This window comes from Catharus ustulatus, chromosome 25, assembly GCF_009819885.2.
Source record: "Catharus ustulatus isolate bCatUst1 chromosome 25, bCatUst1.pri.v2, whole genome shotgun sequence".
NCBI classification, from domain to species: Eukaryota; Metazoa; Chordata; class Aves; order Passeriformes; family Turdidae; genus Catharus; species Catharus ustulatus.
The window spans coordinates 5,482,912-5,503,772 of record NC_046245.1 but is presented as its reverse complement, the minus strand read 5'-3'; the positions used below and the strand labels follow the sequence as shown (position 1 = coordinate 5,503,772).

The 20,861-nt window shown below is 57.4% G+C and overlaps 1 protein-coding gene across 6 annotated transcripts in view; it reads right to left on the bottom strand.

Moving 5' to 3' along the window:
- The window catches only part of KIF21B (kinesin family member 21B), a 38,307-nt gene that overhangs the window by 2,508 nt on the left and 14,938 nt on the right, over window positions 1-20,861 (bottom strand). For 4 of the 6 annotated variants that reach the window (XR_004420077.1, XM_033079932.2, XM_033079935.2 and 1 more), the window contains exons 3-32: window positions 20,478-20,660; window positions 18,132-18,281; window positions 17,772-17,906; window positions 17,260-17,427; window positions 16,709-16,824; window positions 15,944-16,139; window positions 14,847-15,036; window positions 14,673-14,736; window positions 13,627-13,851; window positions 13,273-13,354; window positions 12,695-12,812; window positions 12,226-12,417; window positions 11,440-11,639; window positions 11,198-11,305; window positions 10,771-10,839; window positions 10,154-10,383; window positions 9,618-9,765; window positions 9,325-9,519; window positions 8,441-8,542; window positions 8,168-8,333; window positions 7,831-7,891; window positions 7,486-7,543; window positions 6,830-7,035; window positions 6,318-6,392; window positions 6,061-6,174; window positions 5,379-5,417; window positions 3,249-3,385; window positions 2,800-2,980; window positions 1,031-1,195; window positions 326-443 (exon numbers count right to left, since the gene is read on the bottom strand). Coding sequence is in view for 5 of the 6 variants with exons in the window: in XM_033079932.2 (XP_032935823.1) it covers window positions 326-443; window positions 1,031-1,195; window positions 2,800-2,980; window positions 3,249-3,385; window positions 5,379-5,417; window positions 6,061-6,174; window positions 6,318-6,392; window positions 6,830-7,035; window positions 7,486-7,543; window positions 7,831-7,891; window positions 8,168-8,333; window positions 8,441-8,542; window positions 9,325-9,519; window positions 9,618-9,765; window positions 10,154-10,383; window positions 10,771-10,839; window positions 11,198-11,305; window positions 11,440-11,639; window positions 12,226-12,417; window positions 12,695-12,812; window positions 13,273-13,354; window positions 13,627-13,851; window positions 14,673-14,736; window positions 14,847-15,036; window positions 15,944-16,139; window positions 16,709-16,824; window positions 17,260-17,427; window positions 17,772-17,906; window positions 18,132-18,281; window positions 20,478-20,660 (4,191 nt within the window). In the remaining variant the exon portion in view is untranslated. The remainder of the gene's footprint in view (window positions 1-325; window positions 444-1,030; window positions 1,196-2,799; window positions 2,981-3,248; window positions 3,386-5,378; window positions 5,418-6,060; window positions 6,175-6,317; window positions 6,393-6,829; window positions 7,036-7,485; window positions 7,544-7,830; window positions 7,892-8,167; window positions 8,334-8,440; window positions 8,543-9,324; window positions 9,520-9,617; window positions 9,766-10,153; window positions 10,384-10,770; window positions 10,840-11,197; window positions 11,306-11,439; window positions 11,640-12,225; window positions 12,418-12,694; window positions 12,813-13,272; window positions 13,355-13,626; window positions 13,852-14,672; window positions 14,737-14,846; window positions 15,037-15,943; window positions 16,140-16,708; window positions 16,825-17,259; window positions 17,428-17,771; window positions 17,907-18,131; window positions 18,282-20,477; window positions 20,661-20,861) is intronic. The other 2 variants (XM_033079934.2, XM_033079936.2) reach the window with 1 other exon arrangement.

Sequence of the window (20,861 nt, the reverse complement as noted above, 5' to 3'; positions counted from 1 at the left end):
GTGCTGGGGCTATGACTGAGGAGGCACAAGGCATCTTTATCAGGGGGGATTATTGAGCAGAACAAAGTGAGTTGCTCATCTGGGTGAGCCCTTACATGCAAATCCCAGTCAGAGAGTCTGATGCATGACAGAAAGGCAACTTCTCCAAAGGTGCATTGTTGACCAAGCAAAAGGCAAAATTTGGGAAGAGGAAACAAGTGAAAACCTCACATGCAGAGGTGAAAACAGAATCTGGGCTCAGCTTTCAGGAGGAGAGAATGAGGGGTTGCCAACAGCTGGGTTTCCCTACAGGACTCGGGGTGCTGCTCCCCAGGGAGGAGAGTACCTTGACGTAGTGATCTTTGGAGCCTGTGACCACCAGGTCGTGGTTGCTCGCGGTCTGGTTCACTGTGAGACACATCACAGGCCCGATGTGGCCACTCAGCTTTCCCACGGGCTGCAGCCTGGGTGCAAGGGCACAGGTCAGCTCCTCCTGTGTGCTGGAGCTCACCCAAAGGGCCCTCCCACACAGAGCCTCCCCCAGCCCTGGAGTGCCCCAGCAGGGGCTGCTCCCTCCGGGGGAGAGTGGGCAGGGAGACCCCATTGTCTGATTTGGGGGAGGAAGGGAGCCTCAGAGTGTGCCAACATCTGGCTGCACAGCCTCAGAGTGTGCCAACATCTGGCTGCACAGCCTCAGAGTGTGCCAACATCTGGCTGCACAGCCCAGGCTGCAGCACAGCGTTTGCAGCCCAGTGCCCACTGGGCAGGTAGGAGGGCAAGGGAAAAGCAGGGTCCTGCTGCTCATCCCACTTGTCCTTTCCCTCCTGCTGAGCCCTCCCAGAGCACAGACAAACCCCCCACGCCACTGCTCCAATGCTGCTCATCCCCCCTTGGGTGCCATAGCAAAGGGTCCTGGAAATCCTTATTCCAGGCAACTCCCATTGTGAAAGAGACTTTCATTTTCCCCAGGGGGATCACTTCAGGCTGCTGTGAGCAGCTGGTGCCCACCTGGCACCCCCAGGATGTCGTGCCCAGGCCAGCAGCCCCTCACCTGCTCAGCTCCCAGACACGGACAGAGTTGCCAGCAGCAGCGTAGAGCGTGGTGCCCGTGGGGTTGAGGGCAATCTGGTTGATCTGGTGCTCCCCCTGCACGCTGGTGACAGTGCGGGTGCTGGTGCCAGCACACGCATCCCCAGAGATCACCTGTCCAGAAGACCTAAAGGAAGGAGAGATCAAAGGGGGAGGATGAGACTGATGAGACTGATGAGCCACAGGGAGCTGTTGGCTCCAGGCTGGCACAGCTGGGTCCCACCCTGAGGAGAGGCCCTGGAAGCATCCCTGTCTTTCTGGCCATACTGGGACCACCAACAGCTTTGTCCCACAGGCCAGTGCCCACCCTGCAAAGGCAGCCAAGGATGCAGGGTCTGTGCATGACTCAGAGCATCCTGCCCTGGTTTCCAGCTGAGGGGCCCCCTGCACTCCTCCTGTGCCTCTCTGCTTCCCAAGGAAGAGCTGGTGAGTGCTGGCATCCAGCACAGGGAAGCAGAGGCCTCTGCACCAAGAGAGAAGCACCTTCAACCAAGGCAGATGAGCTGAGGCTGGAAGGAGAAAGGAGATCTGTGCTAGAGCAAGTGGGTAACTCTGACCTACCACATTGTCCTAACCTTTGAGCCCTACTCCAGACTGGCAGCCCCAGATACAGTCTGCTCCACCATCCTTTCTGGTCCTCAAATTCCTCACAGAGACCCAGGTTTCCACTGAAGGGCCTGTGATTTACCCACTGCACTTTTTGGGGCTGTGTACCCCACTGGAGCTGGCAGGTCTCCTGGCCACCCCCAGAACAGCTGCAAAATCTCTTCAAAGCTCCTGACCCTTAACAAAGGCAAGTGCTGGATTCTGTACCTGGACACAGCAGCCCTGGCTGTGTGTATACAGCAGGGAACAGAGGCTGGAGAGCAGCTGTGGGAAGGGACCTGAGGATCCTGGCCAGTGGAAAGCTGAATATGAGTGAGCAGTGCCCTGGCAGCCAGGAGGGACATTCATGTCCTGGGACACACCAGGCACAGCACTGCCAGCTGGTCAAAGGACTGTCCTGCCCTGCTCTGCACTGGGGTAGCCTCACCTCAAAAAACTGCTCTCCAGGCAGTTTTGGGCACCACAATACAAAAAAGGCATGAAGCCATTGGAGAGCATCCTAGAAAGTGCCATGAGAATGGTGGAAGGTCTGGAGGGGAAGCCTCATGAAGAGCAGCTGAGGTCACTTGGTTTGTTCAGCCCAGAAGAGACTGAGGGCAGACCTCACTGACACCTTCAATGTCCTCATGAGGGACAGCAGAGGGTCAGGTACTGATCTGTTCCCTGTCATGACAAGTGACAGGACTCATGGGGATGACTGGAGCTGAGCTGGGGGATATTCAGGTTGGATATCAGGAAAAGGTTCTTTCCCAGACGGTGCTGGGGCACTGAACAGGCTCTCCAGGGAATGGGCACAGCTCTGAGCCTGAGTTCGAGAAGCATTTGAACAATGCTCCCAGGCACAGGGCAGGATTGTTGGTGTGTCCTGCACAAGGCCATGAGGTGGATTTGATGATCCTGATGGGCCCCTTCCAACTCAGCATATTCTGATTTCATGACCCTGAGTCTTTGCTGCAGGAGGTCCCAATGAGTTCCCTCACCCCAAACTCCTACTGCTCCCTAAGGAAGCAGCACTCCAAACAGGCACTAAAGGAGCTGGTATCTGGCCATGTCCCCAGCCCCTGCAGGTTCTGGAAATGGCTTCTGCAAAGGCAGAGCTGCCCAGGTGGTCAGAGCTGCACGTACGTGAGGGTGCGGATGCAGCGGGCGGAGTCGCGGATGTCCCACACTTTGATGTACGACGTGGACACGGTGAACACCAGCCCCGTGTGGCTGCAGTACTTGATGGAAACCACATTGTTTGGGTGCCCCTTGAGAGAAGCGATTTCCTGGCCTGTCACCAGGTTCCACATTTTGCAGCTCCGGTCTGTGGGAGGAAGAACATGCCCAAGAGTGTTGGAGGTGTCTCCTCCAAGGGCACGGTGGCCTGGGGACGCCTTCTGAGCCTCTCCCCCCACCCACAGGGCCAGAGGAAAGGAGCCAGCCAGACCCAGCACGGGGGCAGGACAGGGCAGGGCAGGGCTCAGCACTGAAGACAGGGATCACCCCTCTAATGCCCAACATTTCCCATGTTCCCAATGCCAATCTGCTCCCACAGCATCTGCATCCTCCCTGCCCCTGTGCCCATCACCCACCTTTGGACCCAGTGAAGAGCAGCTCATCAGTGGCATCCAGGCAGAGCACAGGCTTGGTGTGTCCCTCTGCCACCGAGACACACTGCAGGGGGGCTGTCCGGGCATTCTTGGTGCCACCCACGGGGTTAATGATGCCCCTTCACAGGAGAGAGAGAACAGGTACAGTGCAGGGCTGGACAGGCACTGTGCCCACAGCACAGGGCATGGAAGAACATGAGCTGTCACACCAAGCATCTTCCACTGCCCAGCAGTGAGACAGGCTCCTCCACCTGAACATGGCATGTCTGAGCTGAGGTCTCTGGAGACCCCAGGGATCCCCCCACGGGCAGCCCCTGCCTACCTGTGGCCAGCAATCAGACAGGGAAAGGGAGAGGCTGCCCAGTGACCTCTGCTCTGCCTCCAAACCTCTCATGCCTCACCAGCGCACATCCAGGACAGCTCAGGAGACTCAGCTCATTGGCCCTGAGGTCCATTTTGGGGCGAACTGTGCCCTCTCCAGCCTGAAGCTAAAGCTCTGCTAGGATTCAGTATTGGCACCCCTTCCCTTGGAGGCTGATATACTTTGGCTGGGGACATTTGGGGACAGGGCCTTGCTCCTCTACACAGATTACAAGGTGACAAAGGGCAGCACAAAGGGCATTGCCCTGTTGCAATGGCTGTTCCTGCACCCACTGCTGGCTCTGGGCAGGAGAGCACCTACCCCTGCCACACCTGCTTCCAAGGGACACTGCTGTCAGTTCTGGGGGACACATCATCTGCCAATCCCCTCCACTTCAGACATGCTCAGGGTGCTGAGGACCAGCAGCCTCCCCCTCCCGTGTGTGACCCCTGGCAGGCCCCGATGTGCTTGCTCATCAAGCACAGCCACAAGACCCCAAGCTGTGCTGTTCTTACAGGCAGGGAAAGTGATGCATGGGGCTAGAGGAGGGTAAGGTTTGTATTAGTCATGAGGACAAGCACAGGCTCATTAATTTGGGTTTGGAGATCACATGCACATGATGTCCCTCAGCTCTGCATGTACCAATGCCAAGCTAACAGCCCACCCCTAATCCCCAGTGCTTCCACCAGTCTCAAAGCAACACTGAATCCAAGGGGAAATCCCTGCACTGCAGGGTGAGGCATCTTCCATGGACTTGGAGTGGCTGCCTGACTAAACTGCCCAGGGTGACCCAGCTCAGACTGGTGCAGTGTCTCTCCCCCAGTGACAGGGCCCTGCAGGAGCTCAGGGCACAGGCAGGGTGAGGGGACACCTGGGTGCTGGATGGCTGATCACTGAATCATGGAATGGTTTGGGTTGGAAGGGACTTTAGACACCATCTCATTCCTTCCCCTGCCATGGGCAGGGACACCTTCCACTACACCAGGTTGCTCCAAGCCCCATCCAGCCGGGCCTTGGACACTTCCAGGGATGGGGCAGGGCAACCTGTGCTAGGGCCTGCCCATCCTCACAGGGAAGAATTTCTTCTTAACATCTAGTCCAGATGTAAAAAGGTGCTCTCCCTCTTTGTTATAAGCCCCTTTAGGCACTGGAAGGCTGTAGTGTTCCTAAAGGACGGGGGAAACGTGGCCCTTGTTTTGGGAAACCTCTGTAGTCAGGTGGATGCAGAGGGAGAAGCCCAGGAGAACTTTAACTCCAAGTCTGAGCTCTGAACCACAATCTGACTTGATTTCTGTAGTGAAGAGACTGACCTTTCCAACTCAGCACCAGGGAAGCACAACCGGGTGAACCTGACATAACTGCCTGGAAGAAGCTTGCACAGAGGATGTACTGCAAGCACCCCTCCCCATCATCTCACCATCCTGCTGGGGAAGGGGTGGGATGTGGTGGCCTCATGCTGGCAGGCAAGAAACCATCAGAGATGGAGGAGAACATGCTGCCAACCCAAACCAGCCAGAACCCATTAGTGAGCCCAGCACCATGGGCTAGTCCAAGCAGGAACAGTTTGCACTTGCAGCTGAGGGACAACATCAGACACCAGAGGTGGCATGCCAGGAGCAGACAGACACACAGGCCAGGAGGGGGGGGGAGCAGTAAGCTGCAGGTAGGCCATGTGGGGAAAGGGAGAGCAGGCATCTGACAGAGAGAAGGAGGAGCGGAGAAAGGGATAATAAATAGAAAGTTGTCTATACCTCAGCACCTCCGAGACAGAGGAATCGCTGTCATCAGACCTAGGGGCAGAAAATTAGCAGGATTATGGGAGAGAAAACCCAGACTAGAGAAGGCAGCAGTGGAGTCAGAGGTGGAAGATTGTTATTGCATCCAAGCGAGTGTAGGACAGAGAGGAGGAGTGGAGGGAGGGAGAAGCACACATGGAGAACCAGAGGAGAGGAGAAGCACACATGGAGAACCAGGAGAGAGCAGAAGAGCAGGAGGGCATCTGAGGATCAGACAGCAGGTCTCCATCAGGGAACACCAGCACTGCTAGCAACATCCCAGCCCAGAGCAGCACCTGACCTGCTGCCGGGAGAGGCTGGAGCAGCATTTGTGGGTGGATGCCAGTCCATCAGCTTCCTCTGAGCCCTCATCCCCTCACCCCATCCTGCTCCCTCACCTTTCCAGGGGTCCAAGTCTGGCACCACCCTGTCTCTGGGCAGAGGCCAGGACTGTGAGCTCAGAGGGGGCACAGTGGGCAGGAGCACAGCATTGGCATGGCAGCTGCTCCATCACGGGGAGAAGCAGGGAGGGAAAGCAGTGACAGGACACTGGCTGGAGCCAATCCAAGCCCTGGTGTTCCTATATACCCCCATATGCCATGTGCTTTCATGGTCTGGGTGCCCCTCAGTCAGACACTCTCACCCCACCAGGACTTACTTGTCCAAGGCAGATCCCTGGCTCTGCGTGCTCGTGAGACGGGAGAAGACGTTGCGGTCATTGCGCGGACGGGTGGGTGGGGATGAGGGTGGTGTGAAGCCAATGTCTGCAGGCCTGAGCCAAAAGGACCAGAGGGATACATTGGGAATGGCTCACCTGGCACCTGACTGGCACACCAGGGCCCAGACAGGATCCTTCCACGCTGCTCTGGGCCACACAGCCTCCCCTGCCCATGTCCCCATTTGTCCCAAGCTCACCTGGCAGGCTGCCCCCGGTCGTAGGATTTCCGCCTTGTCAGGGGGGAGGTGTCTGAGCCCCGGGACTGCCTGGGACTGAAGTGAACAAAGCAGAGTGGGTGCCTGCCCCTGCACTAGGATCCCACCCCAATGAACACCTGTGTCCTCCCCCAGAACAGCAAGACTGGGCTGGAGTCAAAATCTCAAGGCAGCCCACGAGTGCAGAGGCTTTTGGCAACCCAAGACACTTTCAAAAAATGTCTGATAACCCAGAGCAGGGAGCTGGGGACCCTCACACTCCTCTTCTTTCCCTGAGCCTGAAACATCCTCCTGTTCATCTGCAAAGGATACCAACCCACTCCTACACAATCTCCAAGCCCTGCTGAGGAAATTCACCACTGCATGCTGTACCAAGCATGGACAGATGGAGGATTGGGCTCCCCTTCACCCCTCTGCACCTGCACAGGCCAGGTACAGCTTCCCCAGGCCTCCATGAGCCTCCCAGTGCCCAAACAGGAGCAGCCCATGCTCACAAGGTGCTTCCTCGCGTGGGCAGGCTGATGGTGCGTGACACCTTCTCCTTGTAGTAGGGGTCTCGGATGGAGAAGCCGATCCCATCCTCTTTGATCTCCATGAGGGATGCCAAGGATTTGGTGATGTTCTTGGTGGAGACGTCCAGCGTAGGTCCCAGACACTCAGCAGACACTGCCTTCATCTGTCCCGAAAGCTTGGGCTCTCCCTAGAGCAGAGAATCTAGAGCTTGGGTTCTCCAGAGAGGGCATGGGGGGCAGTGGGAGCAGCCAGCACTGTGGGTTGGAGGAGTTTGTGCTCTCTGGCCACAAAGCAGCTCCCCCATGTCCCTCTGGGATGCCCATCACAGCCAGCTCTCCACACAAACATGACAGAACCATGGCTGCCTCCCTCCATCTGCCCTGCACCGGGACATCCTCGGTGCCACTCAGATTTGGAAGGTACTGGCTGGTGTGGTGGGTGTTTCCTGAGTCTCTGGTGCTTCAGGACAGGACCAGGAGCCCTTGGTTCTGCCCATCAGAGAGAAGCCATACTGCCTTGTGCCCAGCCTGGCTCCCCAAGGTTCAGACTGCAGTGTAGAGGCCTGAAGCATCACTGAATATCCCTCCATCCCTCCTCCCAGTCTCTGTGACCAGGCCACACAAAAAGGCCAACTAACCTTGAACTTGAAGTCATCCTGGCTTGCTGAGCCCTTCATGGTGAAAGACTGGGAGATGCTGCAAGGAGAAAGGAGCAAAGATGGATCTTCAGTGCCAAAGTCTCTTCAGAAAGCTGGTGCCACTGGACCACCAGAGTCCTTGTGTCACCTTCTGCTCCCCAGCACCCTTTCTCCAAGGAATGACCAAGCCTTCACTCCCTGCTCCAGTCCAAGAAACATCTTGCTCCCCCCACCAAGGGCTGGGCACCACAGAAAAGCTCAGGTGGGGCTTTGTTCATCCATGAAGGCATCAGGCATTGTGTGCCAGCCACCACCACTTCAGACAGTGCCAGGCTGGGTGCTCACCTCCCATCTGAGGCCAGGCTGAACTCTGAAACTTCCTCGTCCGTGCTGGTGTAGCCGTTCTCTGTGAGAGGGAGACAGTGCATCAGCAGAGGGGACCCCACTGCCACCAGCCCCATCCAACCCTGCAGTGGAGGGGGCAGCCCAGGAAGGTGTGGGGGGTGAGCCAGTCCTTGTCCCTGTTATCCATGGCCAGGACACATGCTCCCACCCACCATGGCCCTTGGGGCAGGGTCCCAGCCACAGCACCTCTAGGCGCTTTCTGGAGGACCAGCACAGCTGGGCACCCACCCCACAGGCAGCACACCTGGCCTGAAGATGCTCCTGCCTCAGGCCTCACCTTGCTGGACGTTGTGGATCAGTGCCTGCAGCTCAGGGTGGGACTCAGCCTTCTCCCGCAGGGCATCCAGGAGGGCGTGGTTCTGCGAGGAGCTGGCCACGTCTGACTGCCGCAGCCGCCCCTCCAGCAGCCGGATCTGAGCGTCCTTCTGGGCCACCTGCAGCCCCTGCAGAACCAATGCTGGCACTAAGGCAGGTGCCACAGGTCCTTGCCACCAGGTCCCCACCCTGGCACCCGGAAAGAACCCCTGTGACACACCCCAGCCCAGCCCACCTTGTCGATGGAGGCTTTCAGGAAGTTGTCCAGCAGCAGCCGGGCTTCGGCCAGGGAGCAGGAGCTGATCACCACCGAGGTGTCCGTGGAGTCCAGCTCCTCCTGAAACACAGACACAAGTGCTGGATGCTGCAGGGTAGCTTTGCTGCTGGACGTGGGATGGGTGGAAGGGCCTCCGTGGCAAGCACAGCACTTCTATCACCCTGCAAGCACTGCCCAGTCCAACCCTTGCCCTCCCCAGTCTGGCCAGTGGCTGCTGGAGAGATCCAACTATGGGACTGTTCAACACTGAAGGGTTTATGCACTGCTATAGAAATTCTGGTTCCAACACAAAACTAGACACTGAACAGCCACCAGGCCCACCCAAACCCACAGCCTGGTGTGATTAACAGCAGCCCTTCTTCCCTGCTAATCAAAGTGACATCTGGGGACAAGCCAGGGACAGCACACAGCCTCCCTTTCAGGCTGCAGGCATTGAGGGCAGTTGGGAGCTGCCCAGTGCCATGCCCAGTATCACAACTGGACACAAAACCTCGATGGTTTCTGCTGGGAAAAACCCAGTCTTCCTGGGATGTTTCCAGCACTGAAGCAACCATGGGGACAAGTGCCACCAGACCCATGGGCAAATGGGGGCCACAGCTTCTCTACAATTCCAGGGCAGGGGACACCAGCAGCCTGTCCATGGACATGCAAGGACCTGCCAGAACTCCTCTCTGCAATTAATAACCTCATGGGAAGTGACTGTGTGGGGGAAGTCCCACCAAGAGTGACTGAGGGTCCTCTGACCAGAGCCCAGAGCCAGCTGGCTGTGCCCAAGGATGCTCTTTGCACAAAGGGATGCTCTCACATTCTCCCTGCCAGCCAGACCCAGTCCTACTGCCCACCTTGGTCTCCTCAATCTGCATGATGGTGGCCTGGCAGTCTGAAATGCTGTCGTTGATGTAGTCAATGTTGGCCCCCAGCACCTCAATCTCCTCGTTCAGCTCTTGCAGACCCTTCTGCTCCTTGGGGCTCTCTGCCTGCAGCTTTGCTCGCTTGCTCAGCAACGCCTCCTGCAGCAGCGATAGCTCCTCACGTTTCTGGGGGAAAAGGGGAGGGGGATTAGCAGTGTCCACACGGTCATCTCCCTGTCCTGCACCCACCACCCAGCCCTCTCTGTCCCCAGTGCCACAGCCACCTTGATGAGCCTCTCCATGTCTGCCTCCAGGTTGACGATGGTCATTCTCTGCATGACAATGTCAAAGATGCGCCGCTCCAGCGACTGCCACTTGAGGCGGGCAGCTTTGCTGAAGGTCTGGCTCGTCCCCTTCTTGGGGAACTTCTTCCTACAGCCAGAGGGAAGAAGAGGCATATGGGCAGATGGTCACACCGTGCTGGAGAGCTAGCATTGCCCCAGGAAGACATCTGGGATGTGGCTGGCCAGAAACAGAGGACACATCTGTGTTGTTTCCACATTGCCCAAATTTCCATTTCCTCGCAGCAAAGCGGGACAAGAGATGAGTCCAGCAGGCATTCAAACCTCATGGAAGGCCGGCTTTGGGCTCAAGCCCAGGTGACAGTCACACTCTGTCAGCACAGTTTATCACAGATCACTAATTTAATATGGGTCAAGTGGACATTAAGAAGCCACCCTTCAACCTCCGCCACCAGCCAAAAGCCAGGCATGGGGGTCCCTGGGATGTCTCACCCCCAGCACCCAGCCCCTGCCCTGACCTGGCAGGCCGAGCCCCGTTCATGGAGGATGAGGGGTCTCCCAGGAAGTTGTTGATTTTCCTGTTCCACTGGCGCACAATGCTGGAGACGGAGCGAGCGCCGGACTCGGGCTCGGAGGAGGTGGTGCTGGCCGAGACCTCAGCACCCGAGTCCAGCATGGCCGGCTTCTGGTTCATCCTGCCTGCCACCCGGTCTGACATGGGCTTGGCCAGACGGCGCAGTGCTGACACCTGCTCGGAGGAAGGGCACAAGAGAGGGTGTCAGCTGGGCAGCCCCACCCAGCCTAAACCCATTGGCATCACCCCAGGTGCCCATAGCTCTGACAGCAGCAGCTCCACAGCTCAAAGCCCAGGGACATTTGTGCCTCATGGGGTTCCCTCTCCTCCCTCACAGCCCACCCCTGCCACCAGGCTCTGCTGCTTGGGATGGGGAACTCTGCTGCTGCCTACAACCATTTCCCAACCCAGTTCCTGAGCCATAAAACCTCTCCCTTCCTTTTGGGAACCCCACTCCCAAAGCCAGCTCTGTCTGAAGGATGGGATTTCTCCGAGCCAAGCACTGGGGTCAGACCTCCATAGGAGGTGGGGGGCTATGTGGAGGAAACCCCCTTTCCTCACCTCCTGAGTTTTCCTCCGCAGCACTATTTCCTGCTGTCGCTTCTGAGATTCCAGAGCCCTGATCTGGAACTACATGAGTGAGAAAGAAAAAGACACCACTGAGGTCCAGCCCAGACAGACCAATCATGGTCACAGTCCCAGTGCTCTCTGTGGCACAATCTCACTACTGATTCTAAGTAACAACGAGCAGACTCCCAGCCTTGAGCTTGCTCTGGTTGCACGTCCTCCCCTCCCACAGCATCCCCCACAACACAGCAGGAGCTGTGGGAATCCTTCGGGAGCCGTTCACCCAGCTGTGTTCTGCTAGGGCTGTGTGGGCTCCAGTAAGGCTTCACCAACTCGAGCTATCTGTGAGCACCTGCAGTGCCAGAGCAGGACAAACACCAGCTCCCAGCCACTGGCAGCTTGTGGCAAGCCAGGCTCTCACCTCCTGCCGGCGCTGCTCCTTCTTGAGCTGCGCAATCTCCCGGTTCCTCTTGGTCTCCGCCAGCCGCCGCCGCTGCTGCTCCTCCCGCATCTGCTTCATCAGCGCCACCTGTAAGGAGGGGCCCGCGTGTGCCACTGCCCTGGGCCCCCACCCACCCAGCAGACATGCTCTGCACTCGCCACCTGAGTGGGAAACATTGCTCCAATGCCAGAATTCCTCCCTGCCCTGGCACATCCAGGTACCTTTGCCTTCTTCATCTCGGCCACTTCTGCCTGCAGCTTGCGCAGCTCCCGCTCGTAGCGGGACTGGTTCTTGAGCAGGCGAGCGTGCTCCTTCTGGGCTGCCTGGAGCTTCTGCAGGTCCCGGTTCATCTCCTTCAGCCTCTTCTCATAGTCTGCTTTGATCTTGTTGGCTTTCTCCTCTGTGTAACACTCCATGGTGCCTGGTGGGTGGGGAGAGAGCTCACAGTGGCCATGCACCCCAGGATCCTCCTGCACCCACATTCCCTGCCTGGAGGCACTGAGCACTGTGTCCTTCCCTATCCCATCAGAGCCCCCCTCACCCCATCATGAACTGCGGGCTGGCTGGGAATATCTGCTGGAAGAGCTCAGCACGAAGTGGAGATACAGTGGCTGGCCTGAGCAGAGCTGCAGACTGAGACCCACAGCCACAAGTATGGGTGACCCTGTCCTATTTAAGTGCGGAGTTCAGCCACACCACCAGGTCTATCGCCCCTCAGTTTCCCCAGGAGTACCCACAGCCCATGAAGTGGTGCTCAAGGCTGGAAGAGGCTTTGCCTCACCATCCTTCCCCAGCACCAGCAGAGTCCAGAGCTGTGCAGCTGACTGATGCTGCTCCCATGGCAAGACATGCAGAGTCTTGGGGGTGCCAGGGATGCAAATAAAGGCAGGGGGATGACAAAGCTCTACCAGAGAAAGGGGCAGATTGACTTAGAGTTAGCTGGGCTTGAGTTGGAACTGGGGTCTGAGGCTGTCAGAAGGGGATCCCATGGGTCAGGCAGTTCTCACTGAGGTTTTGCAGAACCCGGTCCCGCTCCAGCTGTGTGTCTCGAATCTTATTCTGCAGTAGGATCAGCTTCTCCTCATACTGGTGCTTGAGGGTCTGCAAACGCCGCTGGCTGTTCTCCAGCTCATCAATCAGCTTCTGCTTGATCTCAATCTCACAGGTCAGATCTGCCAGGTCAGCCTGGAAATTCACAGCTGGAGGCAGAGGAGAAAGTCAGGCTGGGAGGCATGGGGAACATCACTTCTATGGCCCCAGAATCACAGCACAGGGAGAGGGCAGACGAGGCACATTGCTGGGGAGCAGCAGCACCCCAAAGAGCACTGCAGCAACCCTGGGGCTCTTCCAAGTCCCACAGAGCAGACGTGGTTGGATGTTCTGATGAACTCTGCCTCCCCAAAAGCAGAGCTCATTGCCAGTTACCAGCAAGTGGCCCTCCATGCATGCATGGCTGCACACTGATCTCCACTTTACCCTTCTCCTCTGCATCCGAGTCCGAGTCCACCAGGCTCTCTTCACTGCCCGAGTCCTCATCTTCGTCCTCACGCCCATCCTCTTCCTCACAGCCACTCTCATCCTGTTCTTCCTCCTCCTAAAGCATGAGTGCCTACTCTCAGCCAGCAGGAGACAGAAGGTCTGTCCTTCTCCCCACAGTTTCTCCCTCCTCCAGACCTGAGCTCACCCTACAGCAATGGACCACAGCCCCCCAGGTGGGACTCAGTCTCCCACACAGGATGTCCAGGGGCTGCAGCACCATTTCTGGACCCTCAGCACATCCTGTTGAGAGGAACAGCAATTTGACCCACCCATTCTTGCATCTATCCCTTCCCAGTTTAGCAGCCTGACCCCTCTCTACCTATGCTGATTGAAACCAAGCCCTCAAAACTGTGGACTCCTCGTTCTACAGCCGGGCTGACTGCAGAGTACTCAGCTTCCCCCTGCCCCAGCACGGAGTCCTCAGCAAAACAACCTTTCCAGACTGCTCCAGGGCCAGGCTGAGCTTGGTCCTTGTCCCCTGTATGCCAATTCCAGTGCTCCATATGGAGACTCACCTCTTCCACCTCGTTCTCATCCGTCTCCTCCCCATTGTCCTGCTGCAGTTTCTGCCGCTTCTTGAACGCCTCCTTCTCTGGGCTGGGGGGAACAGAGAGGGGCTGGTGAGTCCAAGCATGAGAGTGACCACAAACAGATCCTGCTGGGCACACCTTCCCTCCTGCTTTGGGGGAAGACAGCCTTTGGAAGGTCATGATGGGTGAACAGGAGACCAAGGGCAGGGTTGGGAGGGCAGGGCAGGGCAGGGCTCAGCCCCAGGTGTGCAGGCTCTGGCTGTAGCAGGGATGGGGGAAGCAGGATTCCCAACCCCACAGCACAGACAGCACACAGCTCCCCTGCCCAGCTCCCTTCACCTCTTCCTCTGCTGCCGCCGCTCCTTCTTCTTGAGGCGCTCCAGGTCCTGCTTGGCCCTCCGGAGGACGTCAGAGGCCTCAGTGTCCGTGGGAGCTGCGGGGCTGCACAGAGCAGCCAGGCCAGAGCCTGGAGAGGAGCCCACGGAGAACGGGGGCCGGGCAGAAACCCGCGAGAGGCTGCGGCGCAGGGACTCGTTCATGGACTCGCTCTCCAGGAGCTTTGTCCTAGGGAGGGGAAACAGGCACAGTGCAAGAGGGGCCATCCCACATCCCAGCAGGGGGAAATCTTGCCTGGGTTTAGAATCACAGAACAGTTTGGGCTGGAAGGGACCTTGAACCACATTCCTGCCATGGGCAGGGACACCTTCCACTAGGCCAGGTTGCTCCAAGCTGCATACACTTGCAGATATGGGATAACCACAGCTGCTTGGGGCAAATTGTGTTACTGCCTCACCACACTCACAGGGAAGAATTCTTTCCTTACTTTAATCTAAATCTCTCCACTTTTAGTTTAAAGACATTTTCCCCTGTCCTATCACTATCAGTCCATGTAAAAAAATTAAAATCCAGCACTCTCCCTCTTTATTATAAGCCTCCTTTAGGCAGTGGAAGGGGCTCTAAAATCTTCCCAGAGTCTTCTATAGACTGAACATGATATGCTTGGATGGCATGAGCCAAGGACAGAGTCACAACTAAACCATTCCAACTAATGATGGGTCAGAAAGCCACAATGCTGCCAGAGAGGGTACCAGAATTGAGCATGAGACTGGATTGGACCCACCTTTGGGAGGCAGCAGTCCCTGGAATACCCCAGGCACTTCAAACAGGACCTCCCCCTCCATCAATGCCCTCCCCACTCCAACAATCACCAAAGCACTGCCTGGCACCAAGGTTGGGACTCCTTCAACTCTTTGTAGCAGCAGTGCCACCAGCTCTGTTGCACAAGGCTTACAGCTCACCCCAGCAGTGTGGAGGCAGTGAGATGTGTGAGCCATCCAGCCTCACACCTTGGACTCCCCAGTTGTGCCAGCTGTGTGCCCACTCACCTCAGCTCCTCAATCTCCCGGATGTAGTTCTGGATGAGGGTGCCGATGGCTTCGTTGCCGTCACCTGCAGCACAGAGGCACAGCTGGACAGAGGCAGACACCGGCTGTGGCACAGCCCCCGTCCCAGCTGCTTCCTGGGCTGCCACACCCTGCCACGTACCAGCCCAGCCTCACCTGCTTTGGCCAGCATCAGGTTGGCCTCCTGGCTCATGAGGTAGGTGACCCTGCTGTTGATGGCATCAATGGCCTCCTGCATGGCCTTGACCCTCATGCGCAGGGTGTTGTTCTCCTTCTGCAGCATGGCGTTCTCACGGAACAGGTCACTGTAGCCCTCCGAGCCATCCTCCCCGATCACCCGCTTGCCCTGGGGGCACAGGAGGGAACCCCCTGAGTGCAGGGCAAGCTGGGACACGCAGACCCACCCAGGGGCAACCCCAGCCTAGAGAGCTGGGACAAACCTGGGGACCAGGAAAGCCTGAGCTGAACACACAGGTGAGAGATGGTTCAGGGCTGCTCCCTGCCTTACCACCTCCAAAACCTGGCCAGGGTCCTGCCTTTACAGGCAGGAGCTGAGACCCTGCTTCTTAAGTGTCCTGACTCCTCCTAGCAGTTACCCCTATCCATAGGGGCAGGGGACAGGAGGGTCTGTCCCACTAACCCTGCCCCAGCTCAAACAAAAGGAGGGGACTTTATCTGTCTCTGCCTCCTCACCCGAGGGTTGCTCCATCAGCTAGGCTCATTTTCCTCACAGCAGCTTTATGTGGTGCTGTGTTTGGGATCTGTGCTGAAAACAGCACTGATCCCACAGGGATGATTCAGCTCTTGCTGAGCAGGGCTTGCACAGCACCAAGGGCTGTTCTGCCCCTCACCCTGACCCACCAGCGTTGGGCCAGGGGTGCACAAGGAGCTGGGGAGACACATCCAGGACAGCTGTTCTGCCCTCACCACAGGGATATCCCAAACCACATGATGTCATGCTCAGCATATAAAGCTGGGGGAAGGAAGAAGAAACAGGATGCCTGCAGTGTTGTCCCAAGTCACTGTTACACTTGAGGGAGCCCTGATGGGCTGGGGATGGCTGAACACCTCTCTGTGATGGAACATGGGGAATGAGTTCCTTGGTTTGCTTTACTTCTTAAACAGTACCTAAACCAATGAGTTCTCACTGTTACTCTTCCAGTTCTCTCCCCCATCCCACTGGGGGGCAGTGAACAACTGGCTGCATTGGTTGCCTTGCTGGCCAGGGTCAGAGCAGGACACGGAGCACTCACTGCCTTGTACTCCATGAGCTCCATCTGCAGCCGGGCGATCTCAGCCCGCAGGGCGCTGATCTGCTGGCTCGTCTTGTCCTGGTTCACCACCACCTTGTTCTTGATGTTGCGAGCCCGGTTCGCGTACTTGAGCGTGTTCAGGGTCTCCATGAAATCCCGGTCAGAGGGGCTCACACAGGCAATCATGATGGTTTGGCTTGGGGATGCAAGGGCAGGGTGAAAGACAGTCCCGGCACAGCTCAGTAACCCAGCAGGTGGAAACCCAGGACTCAGCACAGACCATGTGCCCCCAGGCACCCATCCTGGATGGAAGCCCATCCTGGGCCCTTCCAGGTTTTAAAACAAGGTATGAACTGGGTTCATCCCTCCCAGAGCCAGAGCATCCACAAGACCCAAGTACATCACACTGCACCGAGCGAAGAAAGCCCCTCCTCAATGCCTCCCTCTTTGGAGAAGAGGCAGGGAATTCAATCCCATACTGGGCACCATCACTTGCCAAGTTCCAGATCTGTGAGGACTGAGGAAGGTTTTGCACCAGGTGATTTTGCCAAAGCTGCTAATTGCACCTGAGGCTGATGAGGAGCCATGGTCTTTACATCTGTAATGCCATGCCATGGCTGGAAGAAGGTATCTCTTCCTCACTGGGCAGCCACTGGGGTCCTGAGATAGCTCCTACATAGCTCCAGAGTCCCCTCAGCCCCATCTGCAGGGGGACAGCCCCAGCAGCCCTCAGCCCAAACTCAGCTCCCCCTGGGACCCCCTTACCTGTTGCCCCCAAGGGAGTCCTGCAGCAGGCGGGTGAGCTTGGAGTCACGGTAGGGCACGTGCACAACCTTCTTGCTCTGGTCTCCAAGGGCACTGATGACATTCCCCAAGGCCAGCTACCAACATAAAAGGAACCCCCCAGCTTCAGCCCTGGCTGAGGATACAGCTGCCATGTGGCCAGCACGTCAGGCCTGGGGCATGCACTGAAGCACAGGTTTGGGTTGCACAAGGGGCCGGCACGGGGTTTCCCTTAGCCTGGGCTGCACTGAGAAGAAGCATCAAGCCCCAGAGTGGGTTTTGTAGCTCTGATTTTGGGACTTGCACCACTGTGCCCAGCTGCACCCCTCCCCAAAGCACAAGCCTCCTTTGGCACAGAGCTGTGCTCTCACCATCGGCACTGCACTTCATGCCATCAACACAAACCCCAGCCAAGACAGCAGCACCCCAACAGCCCAGGGTAGCTCCAAGCAAGAGCCAGAAGTGTCACAGGGTTCCCTGGCAGCCCTTGCCCTGCCACTCCCCCCACCCAACAGTGCAGCCCAGTGCTGTACCAGCCCACAGTTGATGGAGATCCCTTCCTTTGCTCTCTCGCCAGTGGCACCCGTCCGCTTCAGCCTCTCTGAGCCAGCCAGGTCCACAAAGTGAAACTTGGCTGTCAAGGTCTCGTACTCAGCAGCAGGTTGGGATCCATCCAGAAGGCTGCTCACCTCCTCATTCACCTGCAACCAGGGACACATGAGGGGTCACTACCCCAGAGTGGAGCAGGCAGAGGCTCCCTTGCCTTCACTCAGCGAGTCTGAGCCAAGCATTCACCCTCCATATCCAGCCCCTCAGAGATGGGGACAGGATCCCCAGAGCAGCTTGCTCTGAACCATCCCACCTTGGATCAACTCACCCTCAGCTCCCATTAAATCTTAATGCTGGCCATGACTGGAAAGAAGACAGAAAAATCTCTGCTTCTCTTTGTCAGACTTCAAACCCTCTCCCCTTCCCAAGGGAACTTCATGCATCACCTGGGTATGGAACCCAGGAACCCTGGCCATGAGGCAGGACCACATCTCACCAGCTCTGGGCGGGCACACACTCTTGTCTGGCACAGGTGAATGGTGAAGATGGCATGGGACCGGGAGCTCTGCACGTTCATCTGGGTGCTGGCAGTGGTGCGGGAAAGAGCTCCTTGCCTTAGGCACTGGATCAGCTACAACGACACCAGGCAGGGAAGGAAACCTTCAAGCACCTTTCTAGGGAGTCAGGACAGACCCTGTGCAGCTCAGCAAGCACAATGACCTCCAGAACACCCCCAGCGATGCTCTCCCATCCTGGGAGAGCTCTTCCCCCACCAAGCTGTGACCACATAGCACATCTCTGGCCAGTGGCACCCAGCTGCCAGCCCTGCTTTGTGTCTGCCCCCTCCTGCACTCACCTCATCCTGTGAGCTGATGAGGCGTGATGTGACCCCCGTGGTGTAGATGCTCCCACTGGCATCCTCGTGGATTTTGATGTTGGATTTGCGGTGGCGTGCATCGGGGTCGCGGGTGCTGTCAAACAGGTCCAGGATCTCCTCGTTGTAGAGCTGAGCAGGGCAGGGGGTGTGGGGTGAGCAGAGCAAGCACGAGCTGCTCAAGCCTGGCACTGAGGGACTGGCAGGAGCTGCCCTCTGGCACCCTGCTGCTGCTCCCCATAGCCGTGTGTGCTCACACGTCTGCAAGGCTGACAGGGCAGCTGGGCTGCGTGCAGGTGTAGGACAGCAGGCACAAGCATGTGCATGCAGAGAGGAGAAGATGCACAAAATCATGGAATCCTTCAGATTGGAAAAGTCCTCTAAAATAATCCTGTCCAACCACTCTCCCAGCACTGCCATGTTCACCACTAAACCATGTCCCCAAATGCCACACCCACACATCTTTTGACCACTTCCAGGGATGGCAACTCCACTGCTGCCCTGGGCAGCTGTGCCAGTGCTACACCACAATTTCAGGGAAGAAATTTTTCCTAACATCCAATGTAAACCTCAACTGGCACAATTTGAGGCTGTTTCCTCTTGTCCTATTCCTTGTCCCTGGGAGCAGAGCTTGATTCCCATCTGGCTCCACCCTCCTGTCAGGAAGTTGTAAAGAGAAAGAAGGTCCCCCTGAGCCCCCCAATTCCCTCAACCACTCCTCATCAGACTGGTGCTCCAGAACTTGCCATTCAAAGCTCTGAGCTGCAATCTGGGTTGGTTTCTGCAACCCAAAGCTGTCCAGTTCCTGGTACACACAAGCAGCTCCACTGAGCAAACACCCAGGAGCTACACATCCCCCCAGCCTTCCAGGGTCACCTGGCCACAGGAGCCAGTGAAACCCTACTCTCATCACAGCTCAAGGTTATCTCTGTCAGGTGGAAAGGGGCTAAGGGGGACCAGGGGGTGCTGAACAAGCAGGAAAACCCTGCTGCCCCATAGCTGACTCCATCCATACCCTAATTCTGCAGGGTCCCCTCTCAGCCCCCTCAGTATGGAGGAACACCCCAGCCCATCTGTCCTCCTGCTACCACCATTCAATGTCACCTCTTCACCCCCATGATCTGCACCGGGTCACGCAAGGATTGCAGGTTCCTGGCCAGCAGAAGGGATCAGGCTAATCCATCCCTGGCTGCCCCAGGTGCTGCCAGGCTCCTCAGAGGTATAATCCTGCTCCCAGAGCCTGCCCCCAGGAGCAAAGTCACAAGACAGGGATCAGCCAGAACAAGTCCTGTGCCCCTGCCAGGACAGCAGGGGTAGTGACCAGTGCCTGATGTGGCCATGTGCTGCTTTAGCCATGCAGGACTTCAGGACAGGAAGGAAATTGTCTTCATTTCCATCCCAGCACAAAGGATCCCTAAACAGAAGCCCCACAAACTGAGCACAATTGGGCAGGCAACCAGGAGCTTGGATAGACCAAGTAATGGGAATGGGAGGGCATGACAGCACCACAGGAGCTAACAAAGGCTCTGCAGATGGAGACATAAGTGGGAAGGATTTTTCCAGCAAGGAGGTGACTTTGGGCCCTCCCTAAGCCATCAACATTTGAAGACACCCAGATGTGATGGCCAACAAAGCCACCCAGAGGCAAGATCACAGCTCAGGGCTCCTCCCTGCCCATCTTCTCTGGGAGCATCCCCGGTCCCAACCTCAACCAGACAAAACTTGCTTGGGAGCTCAGCTTTGCTTAGCACCACCCTGTGCTTTCTCACTGGGGCCTTAAAACACCTCTTTCCTCTTTCAGTCCAGGAGCAACTCTCAGGAAAAATGCTGCTAATACATGAGGTCTACAGGCTTCCCAGAACAAACTTCTCCAGGGAATGAAGCAGTTAATAGAAGAGGCTTTTGAGCAGGAGAAGATGCATTCTCAAGGTCAGAAATGCAACAAAGGGCAGGGAAAATAGCACAGTCCTTCCTCACCCCCCCACGAGAGTGGCACTTTCTTCTCTCCTGTTTCACTGCGAACTCTGGTCCAAGGCAGCAGGCTATCCTTGACCTCACACAGAGGTAACAAACAGCCCAGAGCCCCTGTATCCCAGGGGAACAAGCTGTAAGACTTTTCCCCATGCTGAGAGCTCCCTCCACCCAGCTGGTAGCATCAGGAGGCCAACCACAGGTGGGTGCTTCGACACATCCCCAGCCCCATGCCTGTCACAGGGTCCAGCTCTGCCAGGAACTAGTCAGGACACGGAGATCTCCAGGAGCCCGAGGCACGGGAGGGGAGCAAGGACAGGCCAGGGCCATGGTGCCCCCCAGCCCTCCCACACCCACCTCCAGGAACTGGGCGCTGACTTTGAACTCGGGTGCAGCCACGCCCTGGCTCTGGGCCGCTCGCTTGCGCTCCTCGATGCCGCTGAAGAGGTGGCTGATGGCCCGGGGGATGATGCCCTGCTCCTCCTCCGAGATGCTCATGTCGAAGCCGGTGCCCATGGTGTAGGTCTTCCCTGCTCCAGTCTGTGCAGGGACAGCGAGGGGGAGCTGCCTGAGCCCTCCCAGGCTCAGCTCTGCCCAATGCACCCCACATTTTCACCCCTGCTAGTTTAGGCTCCCCAACCACCCTTGCTGACCCCCAGCTCCCACACTCCCAGCCCTGCCACCCCCTCTTCCCACCCAAGGCCCCCCCTGCCCCCAGCTCTCACCCAAACAGGGACAACT